At 43.2% G+C, this 24,327-nt stretch overlaps 2 protein-coding genes and 1 long non-coding RNA gene across 7 annotated transcripts in view; 1 reads left to right on the top strand and 2 right to left on the bottom strand.

Moving 5' to 3' along the window:
• Positions 1-76: 76 nt before the first annotated feature.
• On the top strand, positions 77-13,057 carry AAMDC (adipogenesis associated Mth938 domain containing). Of its 4 annotated transcripts, none has more exons than XM_071728115.1 (4): positions 77-154; positions 3,925-4,075; positions 7,839-7,934; positions 8,641-9,493. In XM_071728115.1, the coding sequence occupies exons 2-4, from the start codon at positions 3,944-3,946 to the stop codon at positions 8,659-8,661; spliced, it is 249 nt and encodes an 82-aa protein (XP_071584216.1). In that variant the 5' UTR covers positions 77-154; positions 3,925-3,943; the 3' UTR covers positions 8,662-9,493. The 4 variants fall into 4 exon arrangements, 3 of the variants coding, with proteins under 3 accessions (XP_071584216.1, XP_071584123.1, XP_071584042.1); XM_071728022.1 differs by having other exon boundaries at positions 78-154; positions 8,634-9,493; XR_011722787.1 differs by lacking the exon at positions 77-154 and adding an exon at positions 11,802-13,057 and having other exon boundaries at positions 3,916-4,075; positions 8,634-10,847.
• LOC139788768 (uncharacterized) lies at positions 5,847-7,019 on the bottom strand. Its single transcript, XR_011722940.1, has 2 exons — positions 6,724-7,019; positions 5,847-6,116 (listed from the first exon to the last, which is right to left on the bottom strand). It is a non-coding gene; the product is annotated as an uncharacterized lncRNA (long non-coding RNA).
• A 3,306-nt stretch (positions 13,058-16,363) lies between the features above and the next one.
• Positions 16,364-24,327, bottom strand: part of INTS4 (integrator complex subunit 4) — a 38,193-nt gene continuing 30,229 nt past the window's right edge. For both annotated transcript variants that reach the window (XM_071769077.1, XM_071769164.1), the window contains exons 19-23: positions 23,515-23,574; positions 21,612-21,771; positions 21,157-21,300; positions 20,324-20,444; positions 16,364-17,976 (exon numbers count right to left, since the gene is read on the bottom strand). In XM_071769077.1, coding sequence (XP_071625178.1) covers positions 17,783-17,976; positions 20,324-20,444; positions 21,157-21,300; positions 21,612-21,771; positions 23,515-23,574 — 679 coding nt within the window. In that variant the 3' untranslated portion in view covers positions 16,364-17,782. The remainder of the gene's footprint in view (positions 17,977-20,323; positions 20,445-21,156; positions 21,301-21,611; positions 21,772-23,514; positions 23,575-24,327) is intronic.

The raw sequence follows: 24,327 nt of genomic DNA on the forward strand, positions 1-24,327 counted from the left end.
TACGCCCGGAGGCGGAGACGGACGGCGGGGCCGGCCAATGGGAGCTGGGGAAGGGGCGGGGCCGGCGGGCAGCGCTGGCCAATGGAAAGGCAGGGGGGGCGTTGCCTTTCGCCCCCTCACGGGGAAGGGGGAGGTCGGCGGGGAGCGCGAGCGGGTAACGGCTGTAACGGATCCGGGTCCTGTCAGCGGCAGGGGAGGCACAGCCCGGCCCGGTTCGGTTCCTTTCCTTTCCCTTCTCTCCCCTCTGGCTCGCTTCGGCCGCGCTCCCTTCGGCCCGTCCAGGTTCGGTTCCCTTCCTTCCGTCTCTCTTCGGTTCGGTTCCCTTCTCTCCGGTTCGGCTGCCTTCTCTCCGGACCGGACCAGTTCGGTTCCCTTCCCTTCGGCCCGCCGCGGTTCGGCTGCCTTCCCTTCCCTCTGGCCCGCTTGGGTTCCCTTCCCTCCGGCTCGCTTCGGCTGCGCTCCCTTCGGCCCGGCCCGGTTCGGCTGCCTTCCCTTCCTTCCGGCCCGGTTCGGTTCCCTTCCCTCCGGCCCGCTTCCCACCCTCACCCCTCCCCCCGGGCGCTTCGCTTCCCTCCCGGCGGCCGGGGGGCGGCGGGGCCATGGGGCACCTCAGGCAAGGTCGCGTTTTGGGGTGGGGGGCGGTTCAGGAGCGGTGCCCCGGTCCCCCCACGCGTGTTGGAGGTTGTGGACCCCCCCTCCCACCTTTCTGTTCTCCGTCCTTTCCTCCTTCTTTTCAAAATGCTGTCCTCTTCCCCTCTTACAAGCACCCACACTCCAAGACCTCGCTTTCCTCACCTCCCTAGCAAAACCACCGAGTTCACTCCAAAAAATGTTTCCTTACTTTGCCTCCTGCCTCTTCCCTGCTCGCTTCATTTAAGCTTAACCTGTGCTTTCTGCTTGTGCTGCCAGTTATTAAATCCTGACCCGCTCTCCTGGCTGCTGTAACACTCCTGACATTGCAAGGGCTGCAGGGATCGCCCACCTTCACCCATAGACCCCCCTCCCAGGCAGTGCTGGAGCACTGCGTCACCTTTTGGAACCTTGAGGAGTTGTTCTGCCTGAAACTTGACATGCGCTGATTCTTTCTTTTCCCCTTTGACCTCAGGTTACGCCTTGGTTTTTATGAAATGTTACTTGTGTCCACAGCCTCTCAATAAAATAGTCTCTGGTGCACTGTTCCCACTCACCTTTTTTATTCTGTTTCTGGTGAGTGCTACTCTGAAACCACGTTTACCTTCATAGCGGGTAGATGTGCTGGAAACTTTAAAGTCCATCTACTTGGCCTACAGCCCTTCAGTCTCAAATTTTTTTCTTTTAAATCTCAGCTATTTTTTTACCTCTGCCACCCTTAGGCACTGCTTAGGTTCTTTCTTTCAGTACCCTATCCTTGTGTAAAATTCTGTTTTGTTTCCCTTTTAAGCTCTTCTGCTTCCTTTATTTCCTATGTTTTTTTAATTCATAGCTTTGCTTATAAATTTCTGAACCATTTCTCTTCCTCACCTCATTGTGTTTGACTGCTGTGATTTACAGAAATTGCTATTTTAGGTCATATTTTTGAGTTGTATAATTTATGGTCTCTTTTGATCTGAAGTACTGTATATTTTAGCACTGTACACTTGTCACAGAGAATAATTAAAACAACTAATTTGTTGGGGAAGTATTTTCCTGCTGATTGATGACTGGACCCCACCCTCCATCAAGAATGTCCAAAGTTCCTGTTGAAAAGTTCATTCTTACTCCAATTTAAGAGTTAATTCAAATAACCTGACCTCACTGATATACTCTGGCAGTATGATTGGGAAATAGCTTTAGATTAGGAATTGTTTTTAAGGCTTTTAAGATTTTTCTCTTTGTTTCTGGTGCCTTCTTTGTTTTGGGCTGTTTGGAAAAGACCCTATGGAACCCTCAGCTTGGATTTGTTCTCCTGTTTGCAGTTTTTGCCTGTTTGATTGCACAGTCCCAGCCTTGTGATAATGTTTGGATTGGGAAATCTGATATTCCAAATAATCTTATTGTTCATTCACCTCTATCTAACCTCCAGATCTAATTCTGATGTTTCCTCTCCAAACTGGAGCAGTCAATTATTTTTCTCCTTCAGAGCCAGGTTCTGGGTGGTTTATTCACCCTTTGCTCTTCTGTTAATGGGCAAATTCATTCTGCTGCTTATTTCTTCTCTTGTTATCTCCCTTCATGCAGACATTTGGAAAAATAGTCCTATAAACTTCTGTTTGAATCCATTGCATCATGGATGGGTAACAAATGAATCTTGAACAGATGAATCCAAGTTTCCCTCCCCTGTAGCTGCTTGCCTGGCTTCCAATTTGGCTGTGTGTGTGTTTCACATAGGAGCAAGGAAGAAAAGAATTTCCCTGTGGAAGTAGCAGCTCTGGCAGCTTCAGTTTTGTGCCAGATCCAAAGTAACTCAGTTTTTACTTCACAGGACATTTGAAGCAGGATATTCAGATCTGCTCCTGGCAATGGAGGAGCACGTCCTGTCTGGCTGTGCTGTGGTTTGCTGCAGCATGTGTGAGACAGGAAGGGAAAAAGCCTGGAAGATTTCTCTTTTGTGAGTGTTCCTTCTTTAATTCATGCCACCAGTGTTCCCAGGATCAATTTCTCCTGGGGAATTTGAACAATTAAAAAGCAAAGGATGAGAAACTGCATATCTAGAAGCATCTGCCACTGAGGCTTTCTGGATCAGCCAGCAGCAGAGCTCTGCAGAAACACAGCTTTTTTTTGAAATGCAGGTTTTAGACCCCCCCTCTTCCCTCTGAACTGGAAGAGCAAAAAAGTGACTACCCTTGCAACACATCAGTGAGCTGCCAGGCTTCTCCAACACATTCCCTGTGCCATTCCTTTCTTCCCTGCTGCCAGAACCACACCAGCAGCCAGATTGCAGTGAGGTTGAGGGACTCTGGAGCAGGGTGTAGGAGGGGTGTGAAGTGATGCGAGTCACTGCCCTATTGATGCCCAGCTGTGACTGTGACAGCAGATCTAAAATTTATTGCTGTTAATACCAAAAAAGCAGTTGGCCTATAGCAGCTCTGCTAAGGCCTCAGCTGGAGTACTCTGTATAGTTTTAGGCAGAAGACATCAAAGAAAGATGCTTGGCAATTGTTGGCTGCTAGGAGAAAAAAGGAGAAGCTGAGCAGAAATGTAGAAAATGTGACTGAAGGGGGGTGAGTTTACCTAGTCTAAAAGAAAGGAAAAAAGATTAAGTCCTCAGGAAAATAAAAAATGGTGGAAAAGACAAAGATTAAACTTCTTGTCCACAGCAAAAAAGGATTAGAAATAATGGGTTTAAGCTGAAACAATGAAGATTGAGGCCAAACATTAGAAACAATATTTGGGTGTTTAACTGTGCTGCAATATTACACAGGGAGACCTGGCCTCTGGAAGGTGTGACAAGGGAGAGAAAGCTTGACCCCTTTAGGTCTCTGAAAATCTTGATTGCTCTAGCAACATGGGAATGCCATTGTTTTATTCATGGCTTTTCTCTTGGATTTTTTTTTTTTTTTGTGTGTGTGTGTTTTTTTTAACCTTATTTACTGCTTTTAATTGGTAAAGGGGCCAGAGAAACAGTGTCTTAGTTATTTTAAGAAAATGCCATCATCTTCATTGTACATTTTAGGGAGAAGATTAAAACACAGATGTGAGAGGATATTCTGGGACCTGATCCCAGATGATAGTTTTAAAAGTTGAGCACCCAGTACTTGCTTAGATTTAGCACATAAAATGCTTTGCCCAAAATCCTGTGCAAAATCCCCAAGAGGTCTGATAATTCTCTTGATCACAAAATCCCATGGATGGAGTCTGTAATAGTGTTTCCTTCCCAGCTCCTTGGGGCAAGGACAGAATTGTCTGGTTTTCTTAGTATGTTACATATGTTAGCCTGATGTTATGCATTAAATATCCTTTTTCTAGACTTTGACACAACTTTGGGATGTCTTCCCCTGAAATTGCTTCCCTTTCTTGGGGTCACATGAAGGTCAAAGGCTGCTCTACAGCTTACAAGGACTGCAAAGTATGGCCAGGAGGAAGCCGAACCTGGGACTGGAGAGAAACTGGCACTAATGTGAGTTTGCTCTTTATTATCCATCCTGGTTATAAAGGGGACTCTGAGAATGGTCCAGAGAGCAGTTGTTAATTTCTCCAGCCAGAAATTCAGTGAGCTGCCTTGCACTCATCTCCCCATTAAGAGTTTTCCTGGGGAGAACTGAGCATTTCAGAAGTGAGTGCAGAGAGTTTGGTGGACTTCAGACACACAGCTTCCTCCAGGTGACATGTTTAGTGACTGCTGCCACCAGTCCCCACAGCTGCCCTGACCAGAACACTCTCACACACCTTGCATCTCTCAAACACCACTCTGTGTTTGATGAAGAGTGCAGTTGTCATAACCTGCTGGTACCAACCTTTTTTTCAGACTGTAAAGCAAAGCTATCTTGAGCAAGAGAGGTAAAAAAATTATGGGAAGTTGGCAGTGAGTGACATTATGTGACTGAAAGACAACAATGCATGTGGTTTAGCTTCCAGCCTTTTCCTTGGGGTCCCTCAAACTTATTTCAAAGGAAAAATATGCAGATAGTGTCAGATGTGCTGGTTTCTCCATGAAAAGCTGACCACACAATGGCTTCTCTTGGTAGCCATGTACTAAAAGTGCTTGCCCTTATTATTTTTAAACTTTATCCATAAATGTTATCAGAATTATATTAAAATAGATGGAATAGTATTGACATTCCAGACTTAGAAGCAGCATAATGTCATCAGCATTAGGAAGCTGATGATATTTTTTCCCATATTGAGGCTTGCACTAAGACACCCATATTGGCTAGAAAAAAAAAAAAATCAATCCATACTTTCTCAGCAAAAGTTAAAGCACAAAAGAATTATGTGCTGGTCAAGTCTTAGCAGGTCTTACACCCAGCACCTGCAGGTGTAACCCCACCCTCCTAGAGGATATATCTCTGTTAAATTAATTTTGACACAACTGAAGGGGAGAACTTTTGGTTCTGGAAATTCTTTGGGAGAGCAGAACTTTTTTAAGATGACAGAGTTCAGTTTAACACCAAGAGAAAGGTAGTGCAGTCATGCAAAGATACCTGTACCACACAAAGATAGCTGTGGATGTAGCCTTTGTCAAAGTATTTTATTTATGGACTGACTATAAAAAATCAAGTTTTTTCTGTTCAGTTGTTTGGAGAGGTGGGTTGCATGGTGTGGGATGTCACTTTGGTTTGTTTGACAGTATTGTTTTCCTGGTTTATGTGCATGTATCACCAGAGAAGCAGAACACATACAGTATCTGAGAAACTCCCAATTAGTTCCCAACTCAGTCACATCTTTATACTCATCCTAACCACTTTGGTTTCAAATTATAACCACCTAATAGCATTTAGGAGGCTGTGATTTCAGAGTTTCAAACAAGGGATGCCTTCAGGTGACAGGTGAAAACTTCAAGTCCATAAAAACCCTTAGAGAATATCCTCCAACTGGAACAAAATAAACAAGTCTATGTTAAATCAAAATCAGTGGAGGAAAAACAAAAAGTTGGGTTCTTTGGAGAGGTAAGATTTAGGCATCCTTTTTATATCATAAGGAAGTACAAAATACCTATTTAAGTTTTGCCTTATACAGGTGACCTGTAATGTTCCTGCTTCATGTCCCTGTCCCCCTTGCAGCTATAAGGAGTTGGGTGACTTGGTTTAAATAGGAATAGCAAGTAATGTGAGAAGAGATCTAAGCTTTCCTGGACTGCATCTCCAACTCCAGAAGAATGGTAAAAAGTTCCTCTGACCAGCACTGGAAATAGCAGAATTCACCAGATGTATTTTCTGGACATTTCTTTATGTTGGACCACAGTGTGCCTTTTGTGCTTGTTTTTCCTGGGGGCAGGTGGAGCTGAAGTTTGGGAGAGAAGCAGTGATGGTCATGTCCCATGCTCAGTACAAATTGCTTCCTTTCCTTCTCTTCCTACTGTCCTGTGTCCTATTTGTTACAGAAAATGCTGTAACTGGCTCAGCAAGGTTCTGTAACTGAGCACAGATAATTCTTATGGCCTTAACCCTTGGGGATGGAAGACAGCCTCTTCCTGGCTGTATTTCAGGGCCATCTGTTAACTGGTGAAAAGAACAAGGATCCTGAAAGGAAAAACCAGAGAACTAAACAAGCAAGAAATTCTGCTGCCCTTCCTCTTTCCCTCCAGCTGTCAAATCAGCAGTCAGAGAGTTACTCCACCATGTTAATTTCCTTTATTACACTGGTTTCCTATGAAACTTGTGGAAGCCCCTGCACCAGTGTTGTGTGAAACCAAATAAAATTCTTTTGTTCATGGCTTTAATGTCCCAGGAGTACTCATCATGTGACAGCAAACCTTCTCCTGCAAGCTAATTATTTTAATTGCAGTAAACCATACCAGTTGTTTTTGTCAGTTTTGAGTCTACTTTAACCCCTCCCCAAAGGAAAAAACATTACCTGCTCTGTGATAAACAGTTTCTTGTGATGTTTTGCTCTGAGAAATACCTGGATGTTGAAGTTACCTCTGCATTTGAGAGGTGGATACCACATGGAAATTAATTAAGGCAAACACAAGTTGGAGAACCATAAAGGTGAAATTCCAGATACCAGCCAGGCTAAAGAGGCTGTGATTTAGGATATTTCTGGTGGGATAAATTTATTCCACATGGTTGAAGTGACCCTCTACCATGGAAGCTTTCCCTCCCTCACCTGTGACTTCAGGAGCTCCTGTGGTCATTTCAGAAGTCTTGTTCTGTCCAGCAAGCTGAAGCACTGAGAGGGCTGTGAGAGGCAGCACCATCAGCTGTTGGTGACCTGGGCAGGGGGAAAAAGAACAGCAGAGGATCCAGGGACATCAAAGAATAAAGCTGAAAAAGTCATTAGAAGACTGCAGTATTTTCTGGAAGTTTAGGGAGTGAACCAGAAAAGTAACATTCTCCAGAAGTCCACCATGCTGCTACCTACTGCAAGAGAGAAACTCACTGCAGTCCTCTGAAAGAACTTAAGAATTCATCCCCCTCCTCCTCCCCAAAATGGTATTAAACCTTAAAAAAAAAAAAACCAAAACAAACCACACACCAAATTCTAGCAACAGGTTGTACAGTTTGTTACTCTTGGCCACACAGAGATACATAGAAATTGAATCCAGGAATTGGATAATGTTTTATATTAACAGTACAGGTGTATTTGTGTATTCATATGTTTAAAATGCACTGGTAGTAAATGGATGTCATTCCTTAAAAACTCAGTTAGCAATGGTAAAGCTCTTTTTCTTTAAGGAGTTTGGTTTCCACTACTCCTTTCTTAAAATTTAGAATAGTGAAGAAGTTGAAGCTGCTAACTAAATGAAACTAAGCAGTGTGCTTCAGACCTTTTCAGTAAATGAGATTTACAAAGTAAATAAGAAAAGAATTTAATCATTTTAATTTGCTGAGGTCTTTGTAATTAGACTGGGTAAACTTTGGCTTTACATAATCTTCATTACAAAAAGATTTTATTAATTTGAAAACAAATGGTAATATGTTAAAATTTCTTGTTTTCACTTTTAATATTTATAAAAGGCTAGCTGTTAGATGTTTTAGAAATGTGTAATGCATCTTTTATTTTTAGCTGTTTAATAAATAGTATCACCATCAACTAATTAACTGTCATCCCTCATCTGCATATAAAATACCTTTTATAATTACCAACACTATCTACTGTGTGTATGCAGAAAAGAGGGTTATGTTACATTTTGCTACTGCTAATTTACCCTGCTGAGTGTCAAAACATTGATGAAGCTTTTCTGGTTGATGCTGTCAGTACAAACTTCTTTTCCTCTCCAGCATTCTCCAGGAGTGCAACCAGCTGACCTTGAAGAAGTTGTCAAGAAGGGTGTTAAAACCATGGTGATTGGTCGTGGCATGAGTGAGGCTTTGCAGGTAGGTTTTTCTTCCTTGATAAACATAAACTGCAACTCTTTGTTTTCCTTATTCCTCTCATCAGAGAGGAAAAAAAATAATCCATGATGCTTTATTAAGGGGGGAAAAAAATCTGGGATGCTGAATTAATGTGCCTGAGCTGTTGCCAGGAGTCCCTTTCTTCCTGAAGGAAACATCACTTGAGCTCCTCTGTGTTAGCATCAGTGTCAAACAACAAACAGGTTTATGTGCTGCAATTCAATTTAAACATGGACAATTTTTTACATTGTTATTATTTTCCTCCCTTAGAATAAGTTATGAACTAGGCCTTTACCTGCTGTAAATACTTTGATAATTAGACATTTTTGTTACTAATCTTGGCAGGGTGTCATTTCAGCAGATACACCAGCTACAGAAAGTTGGGAAATGCTTCATGAGAAGCAATTCTTTAGATTTTTGTAGTGTGGATAAAACCTGATTTAAATTAATTACCTTAAATTAATTACCTTTAGCTCCAGTTCTTTTTATAAGAAGTGGCTGCATTTTAAATGGTGTTAAAGAGAGATGGGAGGTGTGTATCTAAAAGTAAAAAAAATTCTACCAGTCTCAGAAAAACCTAAGCACATTATTTACTAACAAATGACACTAGTACCTGTTTTCCTTTCAGTGTGTGGAGGAAAAGACTCTTTAATACTTGTTCTTTCCATTTCCTTTTCCGAGGTTCCAGCATCCACTGTGGATTATCTGAAGAAAAACGGGATCGAGGTGTTGGTCCTGCAGACAGAGAAGGCGGTGGCAGAGTACAACGCGCTGGCTGCTCAGGGTGTCAAAGTCGGGGGAGTCTTTCATTCCACCTGCTGAAGCCTTTTCAGGTCCCTTCGGCCCCGGCCAAGTCACCGACACCTCTCTGCTGGATCAGGTTACAGCCAACAGAGTGGGTTTACACCTCTCTGCTGGATCAGGTTACAGCCAACAGAGAGTGGGTTTACACCTCTCTGCTGGATCAGGTTACACCCAACCGAGTGTGGATTTATGTGCCAAAACACTTGTGCCCTGGCAATCTAAAATGCAAGGACAGTTTATTAGCTGAGTGCTAATTGAGTGCTCACAAAAAAGTGCTGTAAATGAAATAATTTCACTACAGAACCATTTTCATGCCTTCTGGAGACTGAGCTAATTTTCCTCTGAAGACTGCCTATATTTTGGTTACTTAACTTTTCACCTCTTGGCTAAATTAAAATTCTAGGCTGTTAGGAATGGGCCTGAAATGACATGATTTGCCATGGGAATGCAGCCATAAAATAACCAATGAGGACAATCAAGTGGTAGATGTGAAGCAGTGGTAAAGGACTTTACCACCACTGTATAAATCAGTTAAAAATAAAATAAATTAAAAAGTGAACCCAGAACATGGAAGTTTGCCTCCTGCTGATGACTTCAGTCAAGATATTGGCTATGCTGATCTGTTTGTGCTGCTTCAAGAACATCACATAATTTAGCACTTCTAAATTTTTCCATGAATGTGGAAAAGTGAAAAAACAAACCAATACAAGAAATAAATATAAATGAGAAGCCTTAAAGACTTTTCCCTTTAATAGTGAATTTTGAAGACTGAGTTGTGCAATAGGTCTCTATTCAGAAGTCTGTGTGCTTAAAGTCATCAAATTTGTCACAAAACTCAAGTTTGCATCATAAAATGTTGCTGTTAGGCAATCAGTCTGAATTGCTGCTAGCAGGCTCTGGGGATGGATGTGAGAATTCTTACTGGGTTTTATTCTTTATCTGATGTTTTCAGCATTGTGCCAACAAGCATATTATTACACTGAAAATTAAAAAGGTTCTGGTTGCTGTTCTTGGTGGGCTTCTATTAATATCACCAGTCCCAACCAGGCTCACTGCTGCTGGATCTCTGCACATTTAGTCTGTGCCTCTTAATGCAAATACAAAGATGTCACTATAAAAGCCCTGAGGCACAGAGAACAATCCAAGTAGTAGCAGAGGGGCTTAAGTTTGTCTGAGAATGCAAAGTCTTTCCCAAGAATAACCCTTCACAAAATACTCCATTCCTTTTCTGATTTGAGCTGATAAAATACAATGTGGTATAAGAGCAAAGGGAAAGTGAATGCTTGGAAGTTTTATCTTGCAATCTCCTAATTACAGCAGTGTTTTCTAGGAGTGTAGCTCTGTTTGAGGCAACATCTGATCTACACCAGCAAGAGCTGCCTTTCCAGCTGCCTCCCTCTGCCCTGACACAGCAGCTGGAACAATGCTCCTCAGAACTGCTGTGACATTATTCCCAGGGACTTGCCTGGTGAGAAGCAGAAGGTGAACCACTGACCCAGAAGGCTGTCATCATCCCCAGGGCATGCCAGCAGAACCAGTTCCTCCCAATCCACTCAGCATGAAGGCTTTTTGCATTGAATGTTGTTACCTGGTGGTTGGACTCCTTTGATCAGAGTTTTATATTTCCATTATTTCATGAGCTTTTTGACCTTAAGGCAGCCTTAAACAGAAAGAGGCTTTGCAAGGTTTTTACAGAGGACAGTTCTGGTTTCCTCAGTGCTGCAGTGTGTGCCTTACCCTGTTAGGAGAATTTGAGCAAACACCTTATCTCTCAACTCCAGATATTTGTTTGGTTGGTTTTTATATTTTCATATTAATGATGAAGCCACAATCAACAAAACTGCTCAGCCCAGGTCCTGCATTTGAGAAGAATTCAGTGATCTCCTCACACTGCTGCAAAATGTTTTGTCCTCCCAAAAAGCAGGAGAGGAGTGGAGCTCGTTCAGCTTTGCCAGGTGACTTCCAGAGGTGCATCCCACCTGGCTTTGTGCTGCAGCCTCCTGATTGTTCCTTTCCTTTGGCAACTGGTAGGATACAGAAAGATTCCACTTTCAAAATGGGGAGCATAGAAAGGGATTTCCCTTTTTAAAGGTAAACTGCTAAGTTTTCCTACTGTCACTACAACATTTTGGTGTCAACAAGGTGACAGTCTGTGCTTCCAAGTCATTCCCATCCCTGTCTGCTGTCACTGTTCCCCAGTCAGCTCTGTCTCTCTGTGCCCCTGTGCTCAGCTCTGGTGAGGCCACAGCTTGAGTCCTGTGTCCAGTTCTGGGCCCCTCAGCTCAGGAAGGAGCTTGAGGTGCTGGAGCAGGTCCAAAGGAGGCAACTGGGCTGGTGAAGGGATCCAGCAGAAATGCTGTGAGGAAGGGCTGAGGGAGCTGGGGGTGTTGAGGCTGGAGAAGAGGAGGCTCAGGGGAGACCTCATCACTCTCTCCAACTCCCTGAAAGGAGGTTGGAGCCAGGGGGGGGTTGGGCTCTTTTCCCAGGCAACTCTCAGCAAGACAAGAGGCCATGGTCTCAAGTTGTGCCAGGGGAGGTTTAGGTTGGACATTAGATAGAAAGAATTTCTTGATGGAGAGGGGGATCAGGCATTGGAATGGGCTGCCCAGGGAAGGGGTGGATTCTCCATCCCTGGAGATATTTCAGAAGAGCCTGGATGTGGCACTGAGTGCCATGGGCTGGGAACCACGGGGGGAGTGGATCAAGGGTTGGACTTGATGATCTCTGAGGTCCCTTCCAACCCAGCCAATTCTATGATTCTATGATCCCACAAAATGTGGCTGCTCCACTTGGGCTGCTCCAGTTCCCCTCTTGTTGCCTGAAATTGCTTTGCTACATGGTGGAAACAGCTGGGACTGATTCATCCAAAAAAAAAAAAATTCAACCAGCTTTAAAAAAAACCCAACACTCTCTTTACTAAATTGCAGCTTTCAGATAGAGCCTTAAATAATTTGTTAAAATTCCAGGCTCATCACCCAGCTCAGGGGAGAGGAGCTTTTACACAGCCAGATCACTCACGTTCTTTGCTTCTCTGCCTCCCACCAGGAACAGCATCTCCCAGTGGGCAGTGAACTCCCACCCCACAGACTCTGATGAAAGCAGAGCTGGAGCTGGGCTGGCTGCCAGGAGGATTCCACCCAGCTGGGCCTGTCCCCAGCCCTTATCTTTCTGCAGCAGCACACCCGAGCTGGCAGCCAGGAGGAACAAGTCACAGAATGGCTCCCAAATGCACCACAGCAGCACAAGCACCACTTTTAAGGGACCCCAAACAGCATTTGTGCAAAAACCTTGTGGCTCTGAGCTTTCAAACTTTAATTTGAGGATCTGAAGTTTAAAGAATCCTGTTCCCTCACTGCTGGTGTCTATTCCTAAAAGACTGGAGTGAAATAAGATGGATGTAGTGAATGTATTGCTGACTTGGTCAAAAAAAAAATTGAGAAATTACAGAGAAAGGTGTGTTTTGCCCAGAGAAACTATTAGAAATATCTACAGGTGGGTGTCAGGAGAATGAGATCAGACTCTTTGCTGGTGTCCAGTAACACGAGAGACAATGATCACAAACTGGAATGCAAAAGGTTCCACTGAAACAAAAGGAAAAGCTTCTTGTGAGGGTAACAGAGCACAGGAACAGGCTGCCCAGATTGCTCCTGGAGTCTCTTTAGAGACATCAAGACCTGGACATGTTCCTGTGACCCTGCTCCAGCAGGGGGGTTGTTCTGGATGATCTTCAGAGGTTGCTTCCCACCCCTACCATTCTGTGATCCTGTGTGTCAGAAGTCAGACAAGCAAGACAGGAACCTCATCTCTGGGAGCTGGAACCCAAAATGATGTCATCTGGTCCTGATTTAAATGCACTCCCTGTTCTCTTGTCTTCCTCAGAAATTCTCTGTACTTTTTTTGCAGGGAGTGCACCCACCCACTGTGCCAGGGGAGGTTTAGGTTGGACATTAGAAAGAATTTCTTGATGGAGAGGGGGATCAGACATTGGAATGGGCTGCCCAGGGAAGGGGTGGATTCTCCATCCCTGGAGCTATTTCAAAAGAGCCTGGATGTGGCACTGAGTGCCATGGGCTGGGAACAACGGGGGGAGTGGATCAAGGGTTGGACTTGATGATCTCTGAGGTCCCTTCCAACCCAGCCAATTCTATGATTCTATGATTCATTTTTCTGTACTTTTAAAAATCCATGAAAGCCACACCAGGTTTCAGTTAGCATCTCATAAGCTCCAGCTCGGTTCCAAAGAAGTTGATGCATTGTTTAAAGTGTTCTCGACTCAAAAAATCCATTTTTTACTGGCAAAATTCTAAGAATTGGCCAAATGAATTTCATTAGGCCTCAGCTATCCAATGGTGAATTTCCCAGTGAAAGCATTCAGGGCTAGGATTCCTCCAGACACAGATGCCCTGTGTAATTAAATCTGTAAAGTTAACATTAAATAGGACAACACATTTTCAAATGTCATTGAAAATGTCATTTTTTACCCTTTTCCCCTGTGCCTAACTAGGAGGTAACCACACTGAGGGCTGTGTGACCACGGGTGGGTTTTAGCAAATTATTTGCCCTTGCTTCTTGTCCCATCCCCCTGTGGCTGCAGCTCTGAGCTGGCACCGTGGCCCTACACCTGCAAACACCTGAGAGAGCACAATTCCCTGGATTCAGGTGTGATCTGAAGGCCTCAGTTCCCTCTTCCAAGAGAAATTTAAGATGTAAATGATCTCTGTGCACAAGTGCAGCCCTTGGTTTGGTTTGGTTTGGTTTTCATTTCAAGCTCAATCCTCTTTTAGGCTGTTGCAGTGGTGACATCCAAGACTAAGCCAAAGAAAGGACAAGTCCTGAATGAGATTACTCAAAAATCCTGGAGCTCCACAGAAAGCATGAACTCCAGTAGTTGTAAAAGCAGAAAAGCCTCTGTCTCAAACCTGGGAATGGGAGGAAGAAGTCAACATCCAGATTTAAACAACTACAACAAAATTCTGGATTATTTACATTTCATAGGCATTTCCTTCCAGCTTCCCCCTCTTGGAACACGGTGTGAAAATGTAATGAAAAGACAAAATAAGCTAAAATAAACTGGAGATCAAGGTAAGTGGTTAAAGAAAAAAAAAACATATTACTAAGGCAGGTAATGACAAGGGACAATGTTTTTAAACTGAAAAAGAGTGGATTTTGATTGGATGTAAGAAAGAAATTCTTCTGAGGGCAGTGAGACCCTGGCCCAGGTTGCCCAGAGCAGCTGTGGATGCCCCATGCCTGGAACCATTCCAGGTCAGGCTGGAGAGGGCTCTGAGCAACCTGGTCTGGTGTAAGATGTCCCTGCCCACTGCAGGGGGGTTGGACCATCCAACTTTCAAACCCAAACCACTTCATAGTTCTATGTTTACCCACGTAGCAGGGAAATCAAAAGAAATTTGAATCTTAAGAACACAATATTAAGGAAAGAGCATTTGGCAATGGATTTTAAGATTATCAGTTACAGAACACTTCTTTCAGTTCAGCTAAAATGATGAATGTGACCCTCTTGAATAGATAAAACCAAAGATGCAAAGGAAAACCTTTAATTTCTTCCATGATTGAAACTAGGAATCAGACAAAAAAACACAAAAAGATCCAAAACAGGGTATCAAGAGTAGCCAGTAAAGGAATGCTCTAATTAGGAGACTGAAAATGCCCACAGCAGTCTTAAAACATGATTTAAGGCATCTGAATTTACAGAATAACTTTTTGGCAGCCATTCAGCATTTGATTCTCTGTTGGTGGTAGCAGGTGAGGGATCTTTGCTCAGTATGAAAGGAGTTCAAGCTCAGCATGAGGGGAGCAGAGACCTTTAAAGCTCCTCCAGTTCCAACCCCCCTGCCATGGGCACCTCCCACAGCCCAGGCTGCTCCAAGCCCCATCCAACCTGGCCCTGAACACTTTCCAGGGATGGGGAACCCACAACTTCCCTGGACAACCTCTTCCAGTGTCTCACCACCCTCACAGCAAAGAATTTCTTCCTAATGTCCAATCTAAATCTCCTCTCTTTCAGTTTAAAGCCATTTCCCCTTGTCCCATCCCTCCAGGCCCTTGTGCAAAGTCCCTCCCCAGCTTTCCTGGAGCCCCTTCAGGCACTGGAAGGTGCTCTGAGGTCTCCCTGGAGCCTTCTCCAGGCTGAACAACTCATCCTGGCTCCAGAGGAGAGCACTCAGGAGGAGCAGAGGAGAGGCCCAGATTTTGATACAGAAAAAAAAATAATCACATCCAGAATGGAAGAGCTGTTTGGTCATCTGTGACCAGAGAACAAATGAGAAATCATCATCCAAACAGAGGTAACCCCAGAGCAGCCAAAACACCTTTAGGAAAGGCAGAGTTTATGCCAGGTACTGGGTTAATGCCAGGACCCTGAGGATTTATCTGCAGGCCCAGGAGGAACATGAAAACTTCCCCTCTGTGCCAACACAGAAAGGTGGCACCCAGGGCATCCCCTCAGCCCCTGCTCTGCTACCAAAGCATCAACTGAATCAGTCATTGGAAGGCTGTAGCATTTTCTGGAAGTTTAGGGAGTCAACCAGAAAAGTAACATTCTCCAGAAGTCCACCATGCTGCTACCTATTGCAAGAGAGAAACTCACTGCAGTCCTCTGAAAGAACTTAAGAATTCATCCCCCTCCCCCCCAAAAAATGGTATTAAACCTTAAAAAAAAAACAACAAACAACAAACCACACACCAAATTCTAGCAACAGGTTGTACAGTTTGTTACTCTTAGCCACATAAAGATGCATAGAAATTGAATCCAGGATTTGGATAATGTTTTATATTAACATTACAGGTGTATTTGTGTAGTAAATTTACTGGTAGTAAATGGATGTCATTCCTTGAAACTCAATTAGCAATGGTAAAGCTCTTTTCCTTTAATGAGTTCAGTTTCCAATACTTATTTCTTAAAATTTAGAATAGTGAAGAAGTTGAAACTCTTAACTAAAATGAAACCAAGCAGTGTGCTTCAGACTTTTTCAGTAAATGAGATTTACAAAGTAAATAAGAAAAGAATTTAATCATTTTAATTGTTTGAGGAGGTCTTTGTAATTAAACTGGGTAAACTTTGGCTTCCTCATGTGCAGAAAGGTGGCACCCAGGACTGAACAGGCATCCCCTCAGCCATGGCACATGGACACTGATCAAAAATCTGTGCTGAGATGCTGAGCTGCAGAAATCCTGGTGAAATGTAAAACTGAGAGAGAGGGAAAAAGAAAAACCTGTAACAAGCTACAGCTCATCAAGTACCTGCCCAGCCACAGCTTCATAACAGACAGACATCCCCTGGGAACTGAGCTGAGGGTGCCAGAGAGATGTCAGATGGTACCAACTCAGCTCTTAACACCTACAGGAGGTTTTCAAAGCTGTGCCCTAAAGGTGAAACACCAGGGAGCAGTTTGCAAGAGCAGCAGCACTAAGAAAGGAATTTTAATTCAAGAATATCTAAAGCAGCCAAAGAGTTTTACAGCTGGGAGTTTGCAGAGCACAGCTTGGCAGTGCTAAAAAATCAAAGTCACAAAAAACTTGCAGTAATCTCTTATTAGCCTAGGACCACACAGGCATGTGAATTCACTCATATAATAAAGAAGCAGATAAGCAGTTTTCCAATTTTATTGTAGGAAAGCACACAAGGGTTTTGTGTAATTATTTACACCAATCTCTGTACACTTTGGTTTTTTTTACAATTGATTTCTGAACACCTGTAACGTTTGGTTGTTGCACTACAAAAATTCACACATGAGGTGCTCCTAGAAAACCCTACCACAAATCAGAGGAAGTTCTTCAGTCTGCTGAAGCTTGCACAGACAGTTTCCAGCAGGAATGCCAGGAGGATCACATTTTCTGAAGGTTCCTGTCTCTCCCTACTCCCATCTCACCCACTGAGGGAACACGGACAAGCTGCCTGACTGCTGCTTAATTCAGAGCATGTTTGGCTACTTCAGATGATCTTTTTTTGGCTTTGACAGCCAAAACTGCTGCTGAATGGAAAAACTGAACAGATTTTCTCATCTCCACAAGATTGGATCAGGCCAGGATCACTACACAGAAACAGATTCTGTAAAACTCAGTGGGATGGGGTTATTCATCCCCCAACCCACAGAATTTAATTGCACTGCTCCTACAGGGATGCAAAGGCACAGCAGGAGAGATGGATTCCAGTTGGGCTGTAAATTGCAGTTGGATTAACAGGTCAGAGATCAATACACTCGACTCCATTTTTCTATAAACAAAGGAAAGAATTAAGGTGCAAGAAAAAAATTTGTTTGCAAAGAAAAGAATTTGTTGCTGCAACTCAAAACTCCACATTCTGCTGCTTGCACCTCAGGTTCCTCCCCTTCTCACACCACAACATGGACAATCTGTGCCCTCCCCAAGACTCCAACAGCTTCAGTACAGGACGTGGCACTGCTCAGGATTTAGCTGGCAGCTCCTGGCAGTCTCACTTTGAGGTGCAGTTCTTACACAAGAACAACAGCACATCAGAATATTCTTTTTTTTTCCTTAAAATTTAGGCACAAATACAAGAATGAGACATTAAAAAAACCCAACGAGCTCTCACAAAACCCCCAAGCTCTTTAGCTTCATTTTAGCTGTAATAAGAACACTGTTTATGTGCCTGAGCATTTACATGGTGAATACCTTAGTGAATACACAGCAGAAAAACTAAAGGCCTGGAAGAGAAACTTTTGAGAAGAGTGAGAATACAGCCCAATGAAATACTCCTGGAATGCTGATGGACAGCTGCCTTCATTTTGTTGTCTCAATACAGCAACACCTGCATTTTCCTGAAACTACTCCTCACTGTTTCTTTTAGCTGAGTAACTCCTGTACATCTGTCTTCTTCCATCAGAGGAGACCAATTGTTCTTCAGCAGCTTTATTTCTATGGCTGACTTTTTTTTTTTTACCCAAGTATAAAACTATTTTGGTTTGGTTCACTGCCTTGGAACACCATCTAATGTTTTCATGTAACCCACAATCCCATAAATCCACTTTTTTTGTGTGATAAAGACCTCACCGCCTGGCAGGTTTGGGCATTATGTACACTTTGACAGCTTTGCTGAAGGGGATGGTCCCCTCTATGCCATTTTCTGACTGTGGCAGAGCCTCCAAACTCTCACTCCAGGTAGCTTTAGGCATTTTTGCAGATGCTTTGCTCCTGTTGGAATTGTAAGCCAGCAGCAACCTCACCTCAATCTGACAGGGCTCTGCAGAGAGAAAAAAAAGAAACAACACAACAACCCAACCATGACTCTCACTGCATGGTGAATAAACAGCACTGAATGAAATTTTCTCTCACATGTGCTGGGTAAAACACAGAGACATTCTGGGCTGTCAGAATCCAGGCTGGTGTTTGTAAAATGCAGATTTGTCCTTAAATGTAGCACAGCCTGGGTTTAGATCCCCCCTTCATTGACACAGTTTAAATGAAAGAATCACAACAATTTAACTGAGAGCAACTTTCCAAAGTAGCTGTTACAAATTATTCCAAAAAACAATAATAAAATCATAAAAGCCCACAGAACTACTGATGTTTTTATGGCAGGATCAAGTACTATCCAGATGATGTCAGATCAGACTTGTAGCACAGGATTACTTAGAGATTCTCTTCTGCTGGGAGGTTTTTACACTCCAAGACAGCCTCTTCCCCTCTTCCACCATCTCAGCAGCTTGACAGAGATTCCCAATACTGCCCATAAAGCAATTTCACCCTGTTCTCCCAGTGATCATAACAAAATTGGCCTTTCAGTCTACACACTGTGACTGAGCAGCATACTGGACCACATCCCCATCACAATTTTCCTTTCTAGACTGGAAAACTCCTTTAGGATTTCCCTATGGACTTGCACTGGTTTGTGCTGGGATAAAGCTGTTTTTCCTTCAGAGTAGCTCAGATGGCACTGCATTTTGGATTTGTGACCAAAGAGTGTTAATAACACAGCCACATCTTGTGCTGAGTGGTGCAAAACCCACGTGTTTTCTCACTTTTACCCTCCAGATTCCCTTCTCCATCCCACCAGTGGAGGTGGTGAGTTGGGCTTTAATGTGTTCTGGGTTAACCCACACCAGGCCCACATTACTGAAACCTAAAGGAAATCTGAAGGAACCCATTTAATTTTAAGATGTGATGCCCAAAAGTGCAGTGGGACTCCAGCTGAGACATTGCCAGCACCAGACAGAACTCAAGAAATAATCTTTTCCCACAATTATCTCACTGTCCAGTTCACACCTCCCTGAAAAACATACCACCAACTTTAATTTGTAGATCATGGTCACCTCTATCACTTGTTTTTCACCTGTCAGTTAATCCCTGATTCATATTTGGACACTTTTTCCTGGCTTTCACTGAATTTTATTGTCTTGAATCAAGGTAATTTCTCCCATTGGAATTTTGACCCTGTTCCCTGAATCCCTCCCAGCTTGGTGTCCCACCCATGTTTTATATGTCCAGGTGCCAATGTTAATAATTCAAGTAACAGTGAGGGAAGAGAGGAGAAGAGAATCCCTTAGGGCCATACTTAAAATGTCCTTCCAGTCAACACTGCAGAAGCAGAAATAAAGAACTTAATTCAGCTCCCTCTGGTACAGAATGAACCTTGAAATTCAGATACATCCAGTCAGAGAAACAAGACCATTTTTTCTTATCCAGACCAAAATAAAGATCACAGGATGAACGAGCACACCACAGAAATGCTATATAAAAAGTAGGTGAAAGAACACAGCACTAAACAAAATGCAGTTAAAAGAAAAAAGAAAATATCACAAAATCTTATTAATAACTGCTCAGAGAAAAACCCACTGTCCTGGTTTGGGCAGTTATTAATAAGATTTTGTGATTTTTTTTTTTGCAGAAATGTGAAGGGATTAAAAGACAACAGGACAAAAGGTGCTACAAACAAATATTCTCTGCTTTTCTTGTTTGAAGTTCATGAGCCAATTATTAAAACACTTCCAGGGGGAGGTGTGGGTGCCAGCCAGGACTGAACGTGAATGCTGGAGAAGGTATTCACCTCATCAGAGCTGAAGGATTTTTTTTTTTTTAGGGCATTATAAGGGTGAAAGTTTATTCAGCAGTGAAATTATAACTGTGTTGAGTACACACAGTTCCAAAGGTTTTCTGCTGTGCTCAAATTCTCTCAGATCTAAACCAATGAGTTGTGAGGAGTCAGTTTACCCCAACTCTTTCCCCTTCCATGAGGGTGCAGACCTGGCTCCCACCACTCATCTTGCTCTGTCCCCAAATGGGTGACCTCACCTTGGGTATGTGCTCCCCTGCCAAGGCCCCCAGAGCTGGCAGACAGCACACACAGCCCCCATTGTCTGCCAAGTGCCTTCCCTCCCCTGACAGTGACCCCTCCAGTCACCTCTGGAGCAGCAGTGCCCTGGCAACCAAACTGCTCAGTGCTAAGGGCAGCATCAACAAGAGCTGCAGACTTCAAGAAAAGCCCCCAAAACCATGGACATGTCTTCTGTGCAGGAGACTGGGATCAAGCAAGACACACACTTGTGTTAGAAATGTGCAGCAGTCACATGAACTCCTATCATTTATCTCACCTGTCCAGGCTGTGTGGGAGAGGTAAACCTGAGTTATCAGCCTGTGCCTCCCAGGACCAGGATTTCGAAAATCAGCTGGTTTAGGATGGATTATCTGTGCTTGTCCATCTGGATACAACACCTAGAGGAGGGAAAAAAAAAAAAAAATGACAGCTGGCCTGGGGATTTGCACAGTTCCTTTGGTGTTTTCTGGTTGAGGAGGGGTGCTTTATCTTGGAGCCAGGAGTCCACTTGCCTGAAACTTAATGACCACATGCTGGCCATTCAGACCCAAGAAGAGGGGGAAAATGTATACAGAGATCAGCTTTTTCCTCTGCATTGTAAACAGGGTTTTAATTTCTTTGTTATGCAGTGAAACTGCACAGTTTACTTGGCATCCTACCTCTCCTACCTCCTCAGCAGCATTGGACACCAGTCACTCAGCAGCAGGAAGGAAGCTAAGTTGGAAACATGGAGAGTGAGAGCCTGCATTTTTCTGTACAGTTTGAAACAGCTTCTTTTGCTCCTCCTTCTCCTACCCCACAAGCTGGAAGTTCACCAACTTTTATTTGTGATCACGTCCATGACATTCCCAGTGTGTGTGGGAGCACTGCATGGAGCACAGAAGGGCATCCAAGTGCTCAGAGCAAATTCCCAGGAACTGCAGGCAAACCAGCTCAGCACACTCCAGACACCCCAGATTCAGAAGGTGTGGCCAGAACAACAAAAACCCAACACTGTTAATTAATAAAGTGTGTAATTATTTGCCACTTAGAAGGACTGACATCCTGCAGCACACTCCCCCCCCTCAGGTACAATCTTGTTTGTACTCAGAGTACAAAGTGACTGCTCACCTGGACTTTAACAGTTCCTTGGGGATCCTGCACATGTTCCAGAGTTGCATCAACATCCAGTGCCACCACCAACCCTGATGTAAACCTCAGAGGATTATCAGATTCACCAGTGGGCTCAATGATGTTTGCAGTAGCTCTGTGGAGCTTTTAGGTGCAAAGCAGTTGGCAAAAATAAGGAGGAGGAAGGATAAAAAAAAAAAAAAAAGGCAATAATTACTGGAGAAGCTGTGCATGACTTTTGGATTATTTTGGATACTGCTTGGAATTATTAAATCTTCTGTATTTTTAGTGATTGTCCTGGGGATGTGAGGAAGGAATAAGAAAGCTTTTTGAGGAGTAACACTTGGGACTGACCAAATAACTGAAAATACTAAAAGCTTCATGGCATGTTAGGAACTGAGATGCTGAGACAGTCTGCAAGAATTTTGCATTTTAATTCTCTATGTTCAACTGACCTGCTCTGGAAGAGGAAGGTGGAGGAAGGTGCTCTGTCGCAGAGTTGTCTGAAGAATCTTCACCACTTCTGAAGGCTTGGATGTCACAAGTCTGGGCATTAAATCCAGCAGTTTATCTACAAAACTGCCTTGCATGTGTGGGAGCTCAGAGATGAAACATCTGTGTGAAAAGCATATTAAAAATCAAGTATGTTTTTCAGCATTTCCAACAGTATTGGGTTTTTTTTCAGCTAAGCTGCCTAAACCTTACTTAGTTCCAAGTAAACCTTACTACTTAGTTCCAAGGACAGAATTAGATATGCAGATTCCTCTTCTGATGCTTGTCTCACAGATAAAGATTATTTTGTCTTGTTCTCTCAGCATCACACCTTGTGCTCAAACTGACAACATCAAGAGCTATTTGTGTCCCACCTCTCATGTCCATCAATACAGAGCCTAGCAGGCAAAGCAATTGTTTCTGTCAGCATAAATTCACAAAAAAGGACCTAAAAATGTTGAGGTGCCCCATCAACAACATGTTAGTGACAAGCAGGTACTGCAGGTACCTCTCCCCTCAGACTGCACGTGCAGCTGTAATGCTATTTATTTAATAAGAGTGCTAAATTAAATGAGACCATGGGAAACTCCAGTGCTCTGCATTCAGTGTCCATGTCCCAACAAGGAAACATGAAGAAACCCATCCTTGGCACAGCTGCCTTGCAAACTTTGGAGATTGGTGCTTCCCAGGGATGACATGCAGATGCCTAATTCTTTTTGCTGTGCACTTCCATCTGGCTAATTAAGCAGCTGACTCATTACAAGCTGTGAAATACCCACACACCCCACACGTGAGCTGTCTGACCTGCTGCTGCAGCAAAGCTTCCAGAGTGGTTCCTCTCTACCAATATTTATGAGAGTGTTGCTTATTGCATGAGTGAAATTTCAACAGTAAACTAGAATCAGAAGGGGGGAATAAAAATAAATAAAAATAAAATTTTAAAAAAAAGGGGGGGGTGGGCCTCATTCTAGAACAGAGAACAGCAAATTTCAACTACTCTGTCATGGGACAGAGCTAAAATCTGGCACACTGAGGCTGCACAACCAAGACACAGGGATTTTTGTACATCTGAGCATTTCTAAGTGACCTTACAGCTAACTGATAGCATGTCCCATCATCCAGACTCGTGGTATTCATCAGTGCCTGTAGGAATTATGCACTGAGAAATAGTGGTTAAGTTTTGTTGATCCTGAGACTCAGTGCCAGGAGAAGATACAAAGTGAATGAACTGCTCTGCTCATTAGCTACTAAATGAGTTGAGTGCTGGGGAACAGGTAGATTTGGTTCTTTTCTCATCACTTAACCACCCACAACTGTCAAGCATACAGGCCACATATAAATGTAAATTTAAATCATAACTGGAGATGGAATCCTGCTCAGAAACTCTGGACACCTGTGTCTCTGGGCTACCTATCCAATCCCCTTCTGAGGGAACTGAGGGAACTAATCTGACCTATTTGAGACATCCAGATTGGGATAAAATAAAACAAAATCCTCTCCAGGGAGAGGAGAGCTGGGCAAGTGCTGCAGCAGCAGTGGTGGTGAACACCTGGGCAAGATGAGTCTCAGCTTCAGCATGTGAATGGTTTCCTTGCTCTCAGGTTTATAATTTATAATTTGGGGATGAGGAAAGGAATTCCTTTTCTGTCATCCATCCAGGAAAGCTCTTCCACTAATTCCACATTTAGAAGGGAGTTTACTTGAAGTTTACTCCAAGCTCCATGCAACTTGGGGCAACCTGTGTCAGTGTCTCACCAACCCCACAGGGAAGATTTTCTTCCTATTATCTAATCTAAATCTCCCCTCTTTCACCTTGAAACCATTCCCCCTCATCCTATCACCACAGAAAGCACTGGAGCTTCTCACCTCTGAAAGGAATCCACTTCTTGTAGGAATTTTTCACACATCCCAAAAAGAGGTTCCACTCTGTAATGAAGGTAACATTCCTTGGTTAAGGTTTAAACAAAACTGGCTCTATCCCTATAAGCATTTAGGTGTTTTGGAAGCCAGTTTAAGCTACTAAAGCCCACAAAATCTTACAATTTTGAGGGCCTTTGGTCCTCACAAGAGTAAAAATAAAAATAGAAGTTAATTGCAATCTCCCTCCCCACATTCATATCCCTCTCCCACAAAAGTGCATAAGGTACTAAATAAGTTCCCAAAGGCACTGTTAATATTTTTTAACTTCCTTCCTATAAAACAAGAGGTTGGAAGGCAAAGATATTGCAAACCTCTGTGGCAACAGAGTAAATTGCAACAAACCCCAAACAAAAGTAAAGAAATTAGGATACCAACCACTTTGCTCTAATTCTGCCTAATGGGAGTTCTAATTCTGTAACCACCCAAACACACACGTAGCTTCACTGACCTCAGCAGCCAGAAGGAACCACCCAGAGCCTCTCCTGTTACCTAAGCCATGCACACACATGCATTTTGTGTCTGAGTGGCACACTTTAATTGCAGATTAGTCAAAAAGACATTTTTTTTCTGATGCTAAAAACTCAGCAACTTAATGAAGAAAACATGATTAGTGCATTCTTTGTCTTCTCATTTAAGTCTGTCCTCAATATCAACTTTAAGGTACACTTTACAACATTTTAAACCTGTTTATATGTTCATAGCTGAGAGAACTCAACCTGAACACACCTCCCTAATAATTTTGTCCTCTCATTTAGCATT

Source organism: Heliangelus exortis, chromosome 1, assembly GCF_036169615.1.
Source record: "Heliangelus exortis chromosome 1, bHelExo1.hap1, whole genome shotgun sequence".
NCBI lineage: Eukaryota > Metazoa > Chordata > Aves > Apodiformes > Trochilidae > Heliangelus > Heliangelus exortis.